Source organism: Xenopus laevis, chromosome 3L (assembly GCF_017654675.1).
Source record: "Xenopus laevis strain J_2021 chromosome 3L, Xenopus_laevis_v10.1, whole genome shotgun sequence".
Classification (NCBI taxonomy): domain Eukaryota; kingdom Metazoa; phylum Chordata; class Amphibia; order Anura; family Pipidae; genus Xenopus; species Xenopus laevis.
In genome coordinates this window covers 4,017,980-4,036,760 of record NC_054375.1, presented here as the reverse complement: position 1 = coordinate 4,036,760, position 18,781 = coordinate 4,017,980, and the positions used below count along the sequence as shown (strand labels likewise).

The 18,781-nt window shown below is 42.8% G+C and overlaps 1 protein-coding gene across 3 annotated transcripts in view; it reads left to right on the top strand.

Moving 5' to 3' along the window:
- fgd4.L (FYVE, RhoGEF and PH domain containing 4 L homeolog) overlaps positions 1–17,812 on the top strand; it is a 69,306-nt gene extending 51,494 nt beyond the window's left edge. For all 3 annotated transcript variants that reach the window (XM_041585846.1, XM_041585848.1, XM_041585847.1), the window contains exons 4-17: positions 3,567–4,095; positions 6,707–6,793; positions 7,900–8,045; positions 8,311–8,467; positions 9,160–9,298; positions 9,382–9,440; positions 10,336–10,482; positions 10,805–10,977; positions 11,072–11,102; positions 13,450–13,545; positions 14,725–14,850; positions 15,013–15,156; positions 15,394–15,534; positions 15,612–17,812. In XM_041585846.1, coding sequence (XP_041441780.1) covers positions 3,567–4,095; positions 6,707–6,793; positions 7,900–8,045; positions 8,311–8,467; positions 9,160–9,298; positions 9,382–9,440; positions 10,336–10,482; positions 10,805–10,977; positions 11,072–11,102; positions 13,450–13,545; positions 14,725–14,850; positions 15,013–15,156; positions 15,394–15,534; positions 15,612–15,857 — 2,221 coding nt within the window. In that variant the 3' untranslated portion in view covers positions 15,858–17,812. The remainder of the gene's footprint in view (positions 1–3,566; positions 4,096–6,706; positions 6,794–7,899; positions 8,046–8,310; positions 8,468–9,159; positions 9,299–9,381; positions 9,441–10,335; positions 10,483–10,804; positions 10,978–11,071; positions 11,103–13,449; positions 13,546–14,724; positions 14,851–15,012; positions 15,157–15,393; positions 15,535–15,611) is intronic.
- The last annotated feature ends 969 nt before the right edge of the window (positions 17,813–18,781 follow it).

The following is an 18,781-nucleotide window of genomic DNA, read 5'->3' as shown; positions in this document are numbered from 1 at the left end:
TGTATTATAAGGGATAATCTACCCCCTACTGTAAATGATAAGGATATTAGAAGTCACTGAGGGGTTGTTCTGTGACCATATAAAGGCACAAGGCTGCAGGCTGAGTTATACAGGGAACTCTGAGTATCACTCATGTATTATAAGGGATAATGTACCCCTACTGTAAATGATAAGGATATTAGAAGTCACTGAGGAGTTGTTCTGTGACCATATAAAGACACAAGGCTGCAGGCTGAGTTATACAGGGAACTCTGAGTATCACTCATGTATTATAAGGGATAATGTACCCCCTACTGTAAATGATAAGGATATTAGAAGTCACTGAGGGGTTGTTCTGTGACCATATAAAGGCACAAGGCTGCAGGCTGAGTTATACAGGGAACTCTGAGTATCACTCATGTATTATAAGGGATAATGTACCCCCTACTGTAAATGATAAGGATATTAGAAGTCACTGAGGGGTTGTTCTGTGACCATATAAAGGCACAAGGCTGCAGGCTGAGTTATACAGGGAACTCTGAGTATCACTCGTGTATTATAAGGGATAATGTACCCCCTACTGTAAATGATAAGGATATTAGAAGTCACTGAGGGGTTGTTCTGTGACCATATAAAGACACAAGGCTGCAGGCTGAGTTATACAGGGAACTCTGAGTATCACTCATGTATTATAAGGGATAATGTACCCCCTACTGTAAATGATAAGGATATTAGAAGTCACTGAGGGGTTGTTCTGTGACCATATAAAGGCACAACTCTGCAGGCTGAGTTATACAGGGAACTCTGAGTATCACTCATGTATTATAAGGGATAATAAAATATTTGCCCTCAGTGAGCAGTAGTCGGACTAAAGCCCTTTGCCTGCCCTTGCCTTAAGGGGAAGTGCTCCCTCCACAAGTTGGTGCTGATGACAGTGGAATGAAGGACAAGATGTTTATTTTGGCTCTGTCTCTCCTGCTGTTTCCTTCTAACTGTGTCTTAGCACCTGGTCTCTGTTTCCTCTGCTGAGAATCTGTTCCTCTCCAGAAATACTGAATCAATCCGCTGCTTCATTGTTTATTGTGCAGTGACTGATTGACTTCAGCTAAACTCCCCTTATCCTCCGGCTTCTCTAACGGCTTGTAATAAACAACTGATCTGCACTTAGCTTTATGTTTATAATGATCAAGGTACAATGTATTAGTGATAATCCTGCAGGAAATATGTACCCATATGTATAAATACAAATATACAGAGAAGGAATGTTCTGGGCACACAATAAGCTATACCCTCATACTGTACTGTCTAAGGGAATCAATATGGCACCTCCCTCCCATATATATAAATACAAATATACAGAGAAGGAATGTTCTTGTCACACAATAAGCTGTACCCTCATACTGTATTGTCTAAGGGAATCAATATGGCACCTCCTCCTCCCATATGTATAAATACAAATATACAGAGAAGGAATGTTCTGGGCACACAATAAGCTATACCCTCATACTGTACTGTCTAAGGGAATCAATATGGCACCTCCTCCTCCCATATGTATAAATACAAATATACAGAGAAGGAATGTTCTGGGCACACAATAAGCTATACCCTCATACTGTACTGTCTAAGGGAATCAATATGGCACCTCCTCCTCCCATATGTATAAATACAAATATATAGAGAAGGAATGTTCTGGGCACACAATAAGCTATACCCTCATACTGTACTGTAAGGGAATCAATATGGCACCTCCTCCTCCCATATGTATAAATACAAATATACAGAGAAGGAATGTTCTGGGCACACAATAAGCTATACCCTCATACTGTACTGTCTAAGGGAATCAATATGGCACCTCCTCCCATATGTATAAATACAAATATACAGAGAAGGAATGTTCTGGGCACACAATAAGCTATACCCTCATACTGTACTGTCTAAGGGAATCAATATGGCACCTCCTCCCATATGTATAAATACAAATATACAGAGAAGGAATTTCTGGGCACACAATAAGCTATACCCTCATACTGTACTGTCTAAGGGAATCAATATGAAGCTGTGCTGACGCACCAGCATTAAACATTGATGAGCAGAGATGTTCCCATTACTGAGCACTGACCAGAGGTTAATCTGTTCTTTGCTACTTTACAGAACCAGAGATGATTGACTATATTGTAAGGCAGTGATCCCCAACCAGTAGCTCGTGAGTAACATGTTGCTCTACAACCCCTTGGATTTTGCTCCCAATGGCCTCAAAGCAGGAGCTTATATTTGAATTCCAGGCTTGGAGGCAAGTTTTGGTTTCATAAAAACCAGATATACTGCCAAACAGAATCTCAATGTAGGTTGATAATCCACATAGGGGCTACCAAATGGCCAATCCCAGCCCTTATTTGGCACCCCAAGAACATTTTTCATGCTTGTGTTGCTCCCCAACTCCTTTTACTGCTGAATGTTGCTCATTGGTTCAAAAGGTAATTTTCCTCTCTCTAAATTCTCTGCACTCCTGGTTGCATAGTTTATTTGGGTAAAAAAATTACCAAAAAAATCACCCTGTGCTCCTTTATACACACATATCTCACATATACACGTCTCTGCACTCTCTCCAGCTCATTTATATCCTTTTTAAAGACTGGAGCCCAAAACTGCTCCCCAGACTCAAGGTGAGGCCTTACAAGGGATCTATAAAGAGGCAAAATGCTTAGATTTAATGGGCTACTGCTGCCCATCTCTGGACTAGATCAAGATATGATTCATTAAATGTGTCTCATAGCTTTGCCCAATTAGTCAAGTCCTAGTGGACCACATTGGCCGGATCTGTTTAGTTCAGTCTTTTGGCCCGTGCAGAAAGGACAGTAGTCCTGATCTGATGTGGTCTTCATATGGGATTTAACTACTAGGAGAAAACCAAACCTCCTCAGTATGAAGGGCATGAGCCAAACAGGGAACATGCAGGATCCAGCCTGGAGTATCATGTATGCATGCTTCCAATCAATTAGAAAAAGTTCTCAAGAGAGCACCAAATTAGGTTCCATGGGGTAACCAGGGGTAGATTGGCCTACCAGAATGCCAGGGAATATCCCAGTGGACCCTAATCCTGGTGTGGCCCTGCATAGCCCATAACGTGTCTCCTGTTGCCCTGGCAATCCTCCTCTATCTGTCATATAGTCATGGGTCAGCAGACCCAGAAACCACCAGTTAGTTTGCTGGGGGCCCTTTTTGGTGCCTGCACAAAATCCCAGAGTGCACCGTGCATGAAATATCTGTAGTAATCGGTGACCTATTAAATACCCAAATCCCCGGCACGAGGCTCTCAGTGTCGCTTCCAATTGCCCGGTTTGTGATTTTGTATTTTTGGAATGTGTCTTCTGGGGGGAAGTGTGCACGAGAAGCAGAACCAGGCCCCGCCGCATTAAGGAAGTCCCACTCGTAGTGCTAATTGTATCTGCTCGTTGGGAGCACCTCCGTAGGACAAAGCTCTTAATTCTACTGCAAGTGGTTTCAAGTCATCTTATATTCTGTCAGGCGGGAGAGCTCATTATTGTTATGGATGGACTAAAAGGCTTTTCCTTGTATTCCCCCCGCAGCCCAGGCGAGATCCGGAAAGCCTCTCCGAGCGACTTAAACAATGGTCCCAACCATAAGCCGAGAACCAAAGTGATTCTGCAGTCGTTCACCGAGCACCCGCTCCTGCACAAACAAGGCATGAGCCAGGACATCATCCAGGAGCCACCCAAGATCAGGGCCAATGGGATCCCAACTCAGGCAGAACCTGAGAGGAAAAACACACTACCGTCTCCTGCCATACAGACTCCTCCTCCATCTCCCTGTGGCATAAAGAGTTCCCCTTTGGGGACGCCAGAGGTTTTACCTGAGCCAAAAACTGCACCCCCCTTACCACCTCCCTTGCCCCCTAACAAGGCTAATGTAGAGAGGTTGGTGAATGGAGAAGTGTCTCAAGAGATCAAGGAGGTGCCACAAAAATCCACCATTAGTGGTCAAACCAACAGAGGCTACGAGGAGACAGAACCTCCTACACCATTGAGCCCAACCAGAGAAGCACTGGAGGATGTCAGCAGCATTAATATCACTCTTACCGAGCCCAGTGACGTTAAGGTACCATGTGCATGTATATATATATATATATATATATAATATCTATATATCCGTAACCCTCTGTAACCATGTTAAATATAAAACTTGCCCCCTCCCCAAATGATTTACTATCACAATGTTCCTCTTTTGGTTCCCGTTTCTAACACCCTCCCACCCCGATAGAGACCTTATTGTTGTTAACATAGATTTAAAAAGATAAAACCTGCAAAGATTGATTTGGCACAGCTACAATGAAGCATGAATTCAGTTCAATGGAAAGTGTAATGATTAAAGGGGAAGTCATCTCTGGCATTTTAGTTTTACCCCCCCCCCCCCTCAGCACTCCATTAGGGAATCACTCAAAGCATAGTTGTTGGATTGACCCCTCTCAACCAAGGTAATATGAGGTCCAACTAGCTGTGAACTTTTTCCCCAGGAAACCCCAGGGAAATCACATTTGCCTATTGTATCTGGAGAAATGGTCATACAAGTGTTCCAAGAGGGTGTTCATGGGTGTTGAGGATCACATGTGTTTCTTTCTCTCTGCAAGAGGGTGCTGATGGGTGTTGAGGATCACATGTGTTTCTTTCTCTCTGCTCTTCATTAAATCTGCAGGGGGAGAAAGAAATAGCCCATTATAGGGTTGGTAACCCATTGAAGGGCTGAGGTGTGGTCAACCCAATGTCAGGTGGATGACTGATGACCAGATGAAGAGCTGGGGACTCATTAAAGAAGATTGACCCATAGGCACTGGAATCAGTGTAGGGGTTGCTGATCCAGTGTATGGAGGGGTTGGTGTCTCCGTGTAGGCCTGTTGACTTAATGTAGCACTGGTGACCCACTTTAGAGTGGTCAGCCCAGTATAACGTTGGTGATCCGGTAAGTGGTTGATGACCATTGTAGGTCAGTTGAACCCATATAGAGCATTAGAATCAGTGTAAGGGTTAGTGATCCAGTGTATGGTTGGTGACCCAATGTAGTGCTGGTAATTCATTGGAGGGCTAATGACTCACTAAAGCCCAATGTAAGGTGGGTGACCAGATGTAGGGCTTGTGATTTATTGTTGGGAGGTTGACCCTTTGTAGGGTAATGGAATTAGCATAGTGGTGGTGATCCAGTTTATGCTGGTTGATTCCATTGTAGGGTTGGAGTCTCCATGTAGGTGTGTTGACTTTTTGTAGGCTTGTTGGCTTACTGTAGGCTTGTTGACTTATTGTAGGCTTGTTGGCTTACTGTAGGCTTGTTGACTTATTGTAGGCTTGTTGGCTTACTGTAGGCTTGTTGACTTATTGTAGGCTTGTTGGCTTACTGTGGGCTTGTTGACCCACTGAAGAGTTGTGAGGCTAGTGTAAGCTGGCAATTCATTAAAGGGCAATGAAAACGGCATAGGGGCTATTAACCCATTGCATAGTGGTTGACCCAATTTAATGTTATTAAACCATTGTAGGTTGAATGACTTATTCAATCATTGTAGGGAGGTTGACCCTTTAAGGGTATTGTAGGGCACTGGAATCAGTGTAGGGTTTGGTGGGCCAGTATGTAGGGTTGGAGTCTCAGTGTAGGGCAGTTGACTTCTATTAGGGTTGGTGAAGAGTGGCCAATCCAATGTGAGTATAGAGCTGGAGGCTTATTGCAGGCATACTGACCTACTGTAGGACATTGGAATGAGTGGTGACACAATGTAGAAGAAGTTAGGTCTCCTCCAGACAACAATCCCACAATGCCTTGTAATGAATGTGTATTGGAGATCTGCTTGCAAGAACATTGTTTATTGTTTTGGTTATGTCCCCTTGGAGAATAAAGAACCAGCATGAAAATGCATCCTTGTACTCAAACTGGAGCTGTATGGAAATTAAGATCATTTAGTACCATCTTGTTCTGTAATGCCTGACCCTGATGGGAACAGAGAATGGCTGCAAAGGGGAAATATACCTCATACACAGTATATTATCTTGCATTTAAATGGACTGAAAAGAATGGGGTTGTCCCTTGTAATGCATAAAGCATATCCTCCCTGTTTACATGTATGTGTGTATAACATATGAGCCATGAATATCCTCTAAATGAATGTTATCCTATAAACGGTGCTTAGTGATGTCATCGGTTATAATTGGTGTTCAGTGATGTAATGTCTATCACGTGACTCGCTTCAACCTGTGCATTATAGTTAATAATGTACCTCCTGTTGTAAAATAGTAAGAACATCTTGAAAGCTCTCTGCCTTGTGCTTTTTATATCCCTATATTGTACAATTGGGGGTACATTATTCACTATATAAATGCACAATAATTTTTAAAGGTGACATTCACCTTTCATTAAAATCTGGCTGTATTTACCCTTTAATGCTTCTTTAGGCCTTTGAATACCGTTTTCCTTAGCTGTGTCCAACGAATAAACAAGAAGAAGTGCTGGAATAAAGGAGGGAGCTAATTTAGAATTCCAGTGTTCACTGTGTTACCATTAGCAGGGGCCAAACAAATGTCAAATGGACTTTTAATTGGGTTCTTGCTTTCAGGCACTGCAGTGACTTTGCTGCTTTATTAACACCGGCATCTGCTTCATTAATGTGCAGGAGGCAAGATCAGCTTGTTAATTAATCTCCCCTCTCTGCCTCTTTCTTATGATTTGGTAGGAGACTAACGAACAGAAACTTCACAACATCGCCAACGAGCTCTTAGAGACGGAGAGAGCCTATGTCAGCCGCCTGGAACTTCTGCAGGTACAACTTCCCCTTCCATTGGCTTTTCACTTCCCCTTGTTATTTGGGTAGGCTCAGTTCCCCCTTTATACCAGCGAAATCTGCAGGATCGCTGACCGGAACTGCTGCAGCAACTATAGATTGTATGCCTTGGGCTTGTAATCATTCTAATACATGTATATCCTTACCTGTAACTTCACCTGCAATCTTTATATGGTCACAGAACAACCCCTCAGTGACTTCTAATATCCTTATCATTTACAGTAGGGGGTACATTATCCCTTATAATACATGAGTGATACTCAGAGTTCCCTGTATAACTCAGCCTGCAGCCTTGTGCCTTTATATGGTCACAGAACAACCCCTCAGTGACTTCTAATATCCTTATCATTTACAGTAGGGGGTACATTATCCCTTATAATACATGAGTGATACTCAGAGTTCCCTGTATAACTCAGCCTGCAGCCTTGTGCCTTTATATGGTCACAGAACAACCCCTCAGTGACTTCTAATATCCTTATCATTTACAGTAGGGGGTACATTATCCCTTATAATACATGAGTGATACTCTGTTCCCTGTATAACTCAGCCTGCAGCCTTGTGTCTTTATATGGTCACAGAACAACCCCTCAGTGACTTCTAATATCCTTATCATTTACAGTAGGGGGTACATTATCCCTTATAATACATGAGTGATACTCAGCATGGGGTTTACTGACAAAAGGGAGGTAGAGATCTCCCCAACTGCTTGGATAAAATCTCAGTTTGAAAGCTCTGTGCCGTGTATATATTTGGGGTCACCCTGAGCTTGATACAAAGGGAACAAGAGCAAGTTCCATAGAAACAAATGAGGTTTGGATGAGCTGATGAGATCTGTGAGCGGATTGCAGCAGCGCAGTAAGTGAAGCATCATTAACAATCAATCTCCTTAAAGCAATGACCCCAACGGTAGAAACAGACTTTGTTCTCCATGTCCGTGTACATTAAACAAAGCTGAGCCCTTAAAAAGGAAATGTCAGCTGAAAGGTTTATTTACAGCACTGCTGTCAGGAGAGGCCTGGGCATGGTTTAACCACAACTCACCACTATTTTGCATCATTATCCATAGAATTCTATTTCCCTTGCAGACATTCCACGATGCCCTGATGAAGGAAGCCAAACAAGGATCTTTCCCAGTAGAAGTGTTAAATAAAATCTTCTCCAACATTTCCTCCATACAAAGCTTTCACGGGCAGTTCCTGCTGCCGGAGTTAGAGACTCGGATGAAGGAATGGTAAGTCGGAGGCGGAAGGTTAAATAGACGACGATAACTGAAATAAAAACGTTCTGTTTTTACAATCATTTTGGGGGTGCAATAGGTTGAGAGACAATGAACTCCCTCTAGTGGCCAAAGCTGTATTACAGCACTTTCCCTAGTCCTTATAATTAGACCCTTGACCATAGGAAAGAGAACAGCCTTGGGGTCACTGACCCCCTCGCCCTCCACCTCCTGGTCTCTGACTCCTGTACTTACCTTTGTTTTGCTTGCTACTTCGCAGGTCCGTCGCCCCAAAGATCGGGGACATTCTACAAAAGCTGGCGCCATTCCTGAAGATGTACGCGGAGTACGTGAAAAACTTCGACAACGCCATGGAAACCCTCAGAGGGTGGATGGAGAAGAGCGTGCAGTTTAAAAATGTCGTGGAAGAAATCCAGGTAATTCACAGCATTGTCACTGGTTGCTATGGGATACAAGACCGTTCCGGTTGGTTCTGTCCCTTGTTCATTCATTTGTATCCCATCCTGTTCCATGAAATAGGCTGCCTTAGTGGTGATCCCATGATAGGTTCCTATTATTGGTTTAACACTGCCGCCTGCTGGTTGATTCTATAGTTACATGTACAGCAGAGCTATTAAAGGGGGTTGTTCACCTTTAAATTAACTGTTAGTATGATGTAGAGAGGGATATTCTGAGACAATGTGCAATTGGTTTTCATATTTTATTATTTGTGGTTTTTGAGTTAAGCTTTTTATTCAGCAGCTCTCTAGTTTGCAATTTCAGCCATTGGTTGCTAGGAGCCAAATTCCCCTAGCAACCATGCACTGATTTGAATAAGAGACTGGAATATGAATAGGACAGGCCTGAATAGAATGAGGAGTAATAAAAAGTAGCAATAACAATACATTTGTAGCCTTACAGAGCATTTGTTTTTTTAGATGGGGTCAGTGACCCCATTTGAAAGCTGAAGAACAAATCAAACAATTCGAAAACCATAAGAAATAAATAATGACGACCAATTGAAACGTTGCTTAGAATTGGCCATTCTCTAACAAACTAAAAGTTAACTCAAAAGCAAACCGGCCCTTTAATTTAGATGATAATAAATATATGGTGGTGTCTGTTACAGAGAGAGGGGAAGTGCGGCAATTTAACGCTGCAGCACCACATGTTGGGGCCGGTCCAGCGGATTCCTCGCTACGAGATGCTGCTGAAGGACTATCTCCGCAAACTGCCCGCAGACTCGCTTGACCGCAAAGATGCAGAAAGTACGCTGATTTATTTTTTATTTTTATAAGGAGCCGGGTATCTCCGATACTTATTCATAGTTTGTTTCCAATTCTGATTTCAGAGTCTCTGGAGCTCATTTCATTTGCAGCCACTCACTCAAACACAGCCATCCGGAAAATGGTGAGAATCCTGCTATTATGTTACTGCAAGAGCTCCCTCTAGTGGTCAAAGCTGAAAGCACCTACTTTATTCTGCATTCTTATAAAGATCAATGCAAGTTCTTGGTCAGGGGTCTTGCCCCACCCCCTCTCCTGACTATGGGAAGACCAGGATTCAAATTTAGATCAATGCAACTTCTTGGTCCTGGTCTTCTGGGCTGCTCTCCTTCCCATAGTCAGGTGAGGGGACAGGGCAAGACCATGACCGAGAAGTTACATTGATCTAAATAAGGAAGAGGGAGATTTGAATCCTGGTCTTCTGGGCTGCTCTCCTTCCCATAGTCAGGTGAGGGGGCAGGCCAAGACCATGACCAAGAAGTTGCATTGATCTAAATAAGAAAGAGGGAGATTTGAATCCTGGTCTTCTGGGCTGCTCTCCTTCCCATAGTCAGGTGAGGGGGCAGGCCAAGACCATGACCAAGAAGTTGCATTGATCTAAATAAGGAAGAGGGAGATTTGAATCCTGGTCTTCTGGGCTGCTCTCCTTCCCATAGTCAGACGAGGGGGTGGGGCAAGACCATGACCAAGAAGTTGCATTGATCTAAATAAGAAAGAGGGAGATTTGAATCCTGGTCTTCTGGGCTGCTCTCCTTCCCATAGTCAGACGAGGGGGTGGGGCAACACCATGACCAAGAAGTTGCATTAATCTAAATAAGGAAGAGGGAGATTTTAATCCTGGTCTTCTGGGCTGCTCTCCTTCCCATAGTCAGGAGAGGGGGTAGGGCAAGACCCTGACCAAGAACTTGCATTAATCTAAGCAAGGAAGAGGGAGATTTGAATCCTGGTCTGCTGGGCTGCTCTCCTTCCCATAGTCATTGAATCCTGGTCCGGTATTTATAAATCTTGGGCCATTTCAGGAAAATCTGAAGAAGCTGCTGTCGATCTATGAAATGTTGGGGGAAGAGGAAGACATTGTCCACCCGTCCAATGAGTTAATCAAGGAGGGGCAAATCCTAAAGCTCGCTGCCCGCAACACCTCGGCCCAAGAGCGGTACCTCTTCTTGGTAAGTGTGAGAAAATGAAGCAAAGAGAATTGCATAGGGCGGGATTCCTGAACCCCTCTTTTTTTGGGGGTGGTTAGACCATGTTAGTGGGGGGGAGTCGGCTTTGTGTATTGTAGGAAAAAATTCTGCTTTATCCTTAGATACCCCCCTCGTGTCAGTCATTTTTAGGTCATGATCCACATGTTACGAATACTTGGTGTAAGGGAACTGTATTAGGATACAGTGAACCCACAGCAAAATTAACAACTGAATATATTGAGTCAAGTGGATGCACCATGAGTTACGCACCCAAGTACTAACTGCTATCACGTTTCCTTCCCAGCTGAACAACATGTTGCTTTACTGCGTGCCGAAATTCAGTTTGGTCGGCACCAAGTACTCCCTCCGCACAAAGATCGGCCCTGAAGGGATGACGGTCGTCGAGACTCAGAACGAGGATTATCCGCACACGTTCCAGATATCCGGGAAAGAGCGGACGCTGGAGCTGCAGGCCAGGTACTAGGGATCAGATTGCGTAGTGTGGAGCAGCAGTGCAGCCGGGAAAGGATGAACATGGTCTGAATTAATCACTGGTTTCTTTTCTTCCCAGCTCTGAGCAGAACAAAGAAGAATGGATTAAGGTAAGTGTAATGTGTGTAATGATATTGTATTGATACAGCGGGAAAATAACAGCAACCAGGAAATAGTATTGTTTGCCTTAATGCAACAACCAGGAAATAGTATTTTATGCATTCGCCTTAATGCGACAACCAGGAAATAGTATTTCATGCATTCTCCTTCATGCAACAACCAGGAAATAGTATTTTATGCATTCACCTTAATGCAACAACCAGAAAATAGTATTTTATGCATTCACCTTAATGCGACAACCAGGAAATAGTATTTTATGCATTCACCTTAATGCAACAACCAGAAAATAGTATTTTATGCATTCACCTTAATGCAACAACCAGAAAATAGTATTTTATGCATTCACCTTAATGCGACAACCAGCAAATAGTATTTTATGCATTCACCTTAATGCAACAACCAGAAAATAGTATTTTATGCATTCACCTTAATGCGACAACCAGGAAATAGTATTTCATGCATTCTCCTTCATGCGACAACCAGGAAATAGTATTTTATGCATTCACCTTAATGCAACAACCAGAAAATAGTATTTTATGCATTCACCTTAATGCGACAACCAGGAAATAGTATTTTATGCATTCACCTTAATGCAACAACCAGAAAATAGTATTTTATGCATTCACCTTAATGCAACAACCAGAAAATAGTATTTTATGCATTCACCTTAATGCGACAACCAGGAAATAGTATTTTATGCATTCACCTTAATGCAACAACCAGAAAATAGTATTTTATGCATTCACCTTAATGCAACAACCAGAAAATAGTATTTTATGCATTCACCTTAATGCAACAACCAGAAAATAGTATTTTATGCATTCACCTTAATGCAACAACCAGGAAATAGTATTTTATGCATTCACCTTAATGCAACAACCAGAAAATAGTATTTTATGCATTCACCTTAATGCAACAACCAGAAAATAGTATTTTATGCATTCACCTTAATGCGACAACCAGCAAATAGTATTTTATGCATTCACCTTAATGCAACAACCAGAAAATAGTATTTTATGCATTCACCTTAATGCGACAACCAGGAAATAGTATTTCATGCATTCTCCTTCATGCGACAACCAGGAAATAGTATTTTATGCATTCACCTTAATGCAACAACCAGAAAATAGTATTTTATGCATTCACCTTAATGCGACAACCAGGAAATAGTATTTTATGCATTCACCTTAATGCAACAACCAGAAAATAGTATTTTATGCATTCACCTTAATGCAACAACCAGAAAATAGTATTTTATGCATTCACCTTAATGCGACAACCAGGAAATAGTATTTTATGCATTCACCTTAATGCAACAACCAGAAAATAGTATTTTATGCATTCACCTTAATGCGACAACCAGGAAATAGTATTTCATGCATTCTCCTTCATGCGACAACCAGGAAATAGTATTTTATGCATTCGCCTTAATGCAACAACCAGAAAATAGTATTTTATGCATTCACCTTAATGCAACAACCAGGAAATAGTATTTTATGCATTCGCCTTAATGCAACAACCAGGAAATAGTATTTTATGCATTCGCCTTAATGCAAAAACAAGGAAATAGTATTTTATGCATTCGCCTTATAATTGCAACAACCCAGGAAATAGTATTTTATGCATTCGCCTTAATGCAACAACCAGGAAATAGTATTTATGCATTCGCCTTAATGCAACAACCAGGAAATAGTATTTTATGCATTCGCCTTAATGCAAAAACAAGGAAATAGTATTTTATGCATTCGCCTTAATGCAACAACCAGGAAATAGTATTTTATGCATTCGCCTTAATGCAACAACCAGGAAATAGTATTTTATGCATTCGCCTTAATGCAAAAACAAGGAAATAGTATTTTATGCATTCGCCTTAATGCAACAACCAGGAAATAGTATTTTATGCATTCGCCTTAATGCAACAACCAGGAAATAGTATTTTATGCATTCGCCTTAATGCAACAACCAGGAAATAGTATTTTGTGCATTCGCCTTAATGCAACAACCAGGAAATAGTATTTTATGCATTCGCCTTAATGCGACAACCAGGAAATAGTATTTTATGCATTCGTCTTAATGCAACAACCAGGAAATAGTATTTTATGCATTCGCCTTAATGCGACAACCAGGAAATAGTATTTTATGCATTCTCCTTCATGCAACAACCAGGAAATAATATTTTATGCATTCGCCTTAATGCAACAACCAGGAAATAGTATTTTATGCATTCGCCTTAATGCGACAACCAGGAAATAGTATTTTATGCATTCGCCTTAATGCGACAACCAGGAAATAGTATTTTATGCATTCGCCTTAATGTGACCTCCCTTCTTCCTAAAGGCCCTGCGAGACACCATTGCAGAAGTGCAGCAAAAGAACGAAACCTTTAAAATTGCCATTGCAAAAGAACTGGAGGAAACGCCCGCAGAAGTGTCTGTAAGTGGTGATTTATAGGGTCCCAACGAAACACTGGCTGATAGGGGGGTGAGTGCCCAGGGTATCCCTGGAACTAGCAGGGTGACTGTTACCCCAATGTTTCTATATATCTGCAACCTTGTTATGAGCTAAGGGGGCCCAGTCTGAAGGACAGTTAGGGGGAGATTTGGGGTGAGTGTTTATTTGTACCCTGGGTACCCCTGGAACTATAGCAGGATGACACCCCAATGTTTCTATATATCTGTAACCTTGTTATGAGCTAAGGGGGCCCAGTCTGAAGGTCAGTTAGGGGGAGATTTGGGGTGAGTGATTATTTGTACCCTGGGTATCCCTGGAACTAGCAGGGTGACTGTTACCCCAATGTTTCTATATATCTGCAACCTTGTTATGAGCTAAGGGGGCCCAGTCTGAAGGACAGTTAGGGGGAGATTTGGGGTGAGTGTTTATTTGTACCCTGGGTACCCCTGGAACTATAGCAGGGTGACACCCCAATGTTTCTATATATCTGTAACCTTGTTATGAGCTAAGGGGGACCAGTCTGAAGGTCAGTTAGGGGGAGATTTGGGGTGAGTGATTATTTGTACCCTGGGTACCCCTGGAACTATAGCAGGGTGACACCCCAATGTTTCTATATATCTGCAACCTTGTTATGAGCTAAAGGGGCCCAGTCTGAAGGACAGTTAGGGGGAGATTTGGGGTGAGTGTTTATTTGTACCCTGGGTACCCCTGGAACTATAGCAGGGTGACACCCCAATGTTTCTATATATCTGTAACCTTGTTATGAGCTAAGGGGGCCCAGTCTGAAGGTCAGTTAGGGGGAGATTTGGGGTGAGTGCTTATTTGTACCCTGGGTACCCCTGGAACTATAGCAGGGTGACACCCCAATGTTTCTATATATCTGTAACCTTGTTATGAGCTAAGGGGGCCCAGTCTGAAGGTCAGTTAGGGGGAGATTTGGGGTGAGTGCTTATTTGTACCCTGGGTACCCCTGGAACTATAGCAGGGTGACTGTTACCCCAATGTTTCTATATATCTGTAACCTTGTTATGAGCTAAGGGGGCCCAGTCTGAAGGCCAGTTAGGGGGCGATTTGGGGTGATTTGCAGAAAAAGGCTTTGTTTGGGCTGAGCCATCTTTGATTTGTGTTTCCTCTTTAACTCTTGCTGTTCTTCATTCCCAGAGAGCTGAGCTCGGGCTGAGGGCCCCACGTTGGATTCGAGATAATGAAGTGACGATGTGTATGAAGTGCAAGGAGCAGTTCAATGCTCTGACGAGGAGAAGGCATCACTGTCGGGCTTGTGGATATGTAAGTTCTGCCTTAACACAGGAAGTCAATTTCCATTTGCTGATTAACTTCAAAGAGATCTAACCCTTTAATTACCAGCTGACTGTATGATCTGTCTGATCCTAAATGTGACTATTGTTATAATATAAATTATATTTGCCTCTATGTTACATGATATGGCAGGTGGTTTGCTGGAAATGTTCCGATTACAAAGCCCCCCTTGAATATGACAGCAATAAAATGAATAAAGTGTGTAAAGACTGCTACAAGATCCTGCAGGGGAGCACTGAGAGTGAGGAGAAGGAGAAGAAGAGGGGCATCCTGGAGGTGAGGGGGAATAATCTTTATTCTTTTGTAAATGGGAAACAAAATGTCCTTTTAATCTACTTCCCAATATCCATTCGTATTCCCACTGGGTTTATGTAATTGCTGCTGTCAGCAGTGTCCGTCTCTTTCTGTACTCTGGTTCTGACTCCTGAAACAAAATAGCAGAATTTGGTTCTTTAGAGCCAGAGCTGGAGGAGTCATTAGCTGATACAATTATGGTTTCCCCGTACCCCACAGATTGAATCGGCAGAAGTCTCAGGGAACAGCGTCATCTGCAGTTTTCTCCAGTATAACGAGAAGTCCAAACCGTGGCAGAAGGTCTGGTGCGTGATCCCCAAGAATGAGTCGCTGGTTCTCTATATGTACGGTGCCGCCCAGGTATGGGATTATGGGAATATTCTTGGGTTCTCTGGTTCTGTCCCAATAGAGATCGCTCATCACTTATGTATTTGCAGGATGTGAAGGCCCAGGCCACTATCCCGCTGTTGGGTTACACGGTTGACGACGCGCCCCGCCACGTGGACTTGCCCCACAGCTTCAGGCTGACCCAGTCCAAGTCGGTGCACACGTTTTCCGCAGACACGGAGGAGCTCAAACAGAAATGGCTGAAGATGATAAAGCTGGCGGTCACTGGGGAGACACCCGAGGAAGTGGAGGAGACCCACTCAACCTTGGACGGACAGTTGGAACCTTCCCATTAGTGAAACCCGCGTCTCTTTTAATCAGAATCTTATTTCTAATGGACAAAGTTGACCACGGTGTCAGGTCCAACTCTTCCGTGGACAGGATTTTTTTTGTATTTTATGGCCCAGTTTGTTCTGGGTCAGTCCCTACCCAGAAAATGGGAGAGTCCTTTGATGTTCTCAGGCGGGCCTGAGCCAACCACTGTATTCCTTTGGCTTATGAGCCATTCACATTGATATCCCTTTACTGAGCTATTCAGATAGGGCAAGATAGAGACAGTAAGACAAGATGTAGGGCAAGATGGAAACAGTAGGACAAGACTGAGACAGTAGGGCAAGACGGAGACAGTAGGGCAAGACGGAGACAGTAGGGCAAGACGGAGACAGTAGGACAAGATGGAGACAGTAGGGCAAGACTGAGACAGTAGGGCAAGACTGAGACAGTAGGGCAAGACTGAGACAGTAGGGCAAGAGGGGGACAGTGAGACAAAATGGAGAGTGTAGGACATTGCGGAGACTAAAGGTAAGATGGAGACCCCAGAGGCCCCATCACCACTAGAGACAGCTCTGTGTAGAACCTGATAGAAGAGGAAGAAACACTGGTGACTTTGGCTCTAGACCACATAAAAAGTGAAGAAATTAAAGTTGCACTACATTGAGATTTTTTTTTCTTTTTCCCTAAAAAATTCTTAATCAGAATCTCTACGACTTAGCACAGGACACGGATACATATACGCTGGAATGAAAGAGACCTGTTTGCCGAGTTGAAATAGGAAAGTCGGCTTGTGGACGGGGGAATAAAAGAATAATAATATTTAGAGAAATAAAAGTAATATAGAATTTTCCTAAAGGGGAACTATATCTTAAGATAAAGTTAGTCTAAAAATGCTGCATTTTATGATTTGGGTTCTGTACCAGCCCAAGGCCCCCACAACCCCTGAGCATATCTGATCCTCCCAGTAGCCCCCCATCTTTTTATCTTCTGATTCCCAACACATGCTCTGGGCTGCTGAGCTTAGGGACCGTCTCACAATATACAGAATATATACAATGTTCTGCTGGGTGATTTTCCCCCCACCCTTAAGTTTAGCTTCTCAGCAGCAGCCCAGAGCCTACTGAGCATGTGCAGTGCCGCTGACACACAGAAGATGCCTAACAAGATCCAAGATGGGGAGCTGCTGGGGCAACTGCGAAGCCCTGGATCATTACTGTTATAGGGCTGCTGCACCTCCAGGATGGTACAGTAAGTTCAGTATATCAAATACACCATTTCTTACCATAGACCTTTTTAGGCTTTAGTTCTCCTTTAAGTTTTGTTTTGTACAGACGATGAGGCTCAAAGATTATGGTGATAAAGCACAGTATTTATTAATCAGTGGAGGTCATTTATCAATGCTGGGCAAATTTGCCCATGGGCAGTAACCCATGGCAACTAATCAAAATGCTGCATTCATTGTTCTACTTACAGCTGGCTTTAAAAAGCTAATCACTGATTGGTTGCTTTGGGTAACTGCCCATGGGCAAATCTGCCCAGGGTTGATAAATGAGCCCCACTGTCTCTGGGATAAGGCCATTACAAATGGGATGTAGGTTTGCCACATTCTGTAACATATAAATATATTTATTTACACACCAAAATGCCTCAACTGCCCTGTATCTCAATCCTGGGCCACCAGACGTTGCCAAACTCCAACTCCAACCATGCTTTTCATTCCTACTCCTGCTGGGAATTCTGGGAGTTGTAGTCCTGCAACATCTGGGGGAACCCGAGGTTACAAAGCCCCACTTTGAGGCCATAGGAAGGTATTAAGCACAGAGTTTTCCCTGCATTCTAGATTTAAAGGGTAACAATTAGGGTGATGATGATGATGAGAGTTGTTTCTTACTGTATATTATGTATGATGGGAGTAGATGTTTGTGTATAGATAAGGTTGTTATGTTTTGGACATGATAAAAAAAATTATTATGCCTTATATTTAATTGCTTTTCTTCCTTTTTTATGACCTGTGCCTTTAAAATACATCCTTTATTGCTACCTGTCCAGTTTCTGTACTCAGAAAAAATAACTGTATTGAATTAGTGGTGCCCCAGGGTAATCTGTGATGCCTTAACCTCTTCCGAAACCTCAGTATCTTAATAATGAACATTAAATTTATTGATTGTGCCCCAGGTGCTTTTCAGTAGGGCCAATACCATCACAGGAGATCCTGATTCCTCCTACTTCTCAGGGACACTGAAAGGTCCACTATGGGATAAATTATCCTCCTGAATTGTGCTTAGTACAGGGAATACCTATGCTGCCATAGTTTTATGGGATCTCTCTGTACAGACTATGAGCAAACTTAGGGACTGTTCCTGCTGAATTGTGCTTAGTACAGGGAATACCTATGCTGCCATAGTTTTATGGGATCTCTCTGTACAGACTATGAGCAAACTTAGGGACTGTTCCTGCTGAATTGTGCTTAGTACAGGGAATACCTATGCTGCCATAGTTTATGGGATCTCTCTGTACAGACTATGAGCAAACTTAGGGGCTGTTCCTGCTGAATTGTGCTTAGTACAGGGAATACATATGCTGCCATAGTTGTATGGGATCTCTCTGTACAGACTATGAGCAAACGTAGGGGACTGTTCCTGCTGAATTGTGCTTAGTACAGGGAATACCTATGCTGCCATAGTTTTATGGGATCTCTCTGTACAGACTATGAGCAAACTTAGGGACTGTTCCTGCTGAATTGTGCTTAGTACAGGGAATACCTATGCTGCCATAGTTTTATTGGATCTCTCTGTACAGACTATGAGCAAACTTAGGGGACTGTTCCTGCTGAATTGTGCTTAGTACAGGGAATACCTATGCTGCCATAGTTTTATGGGATCTCTCTGTACAGACTATGAGCAAACTTAGGGACTGTTCCTGCTGAATTGTGCTTAGTACAGGGAAT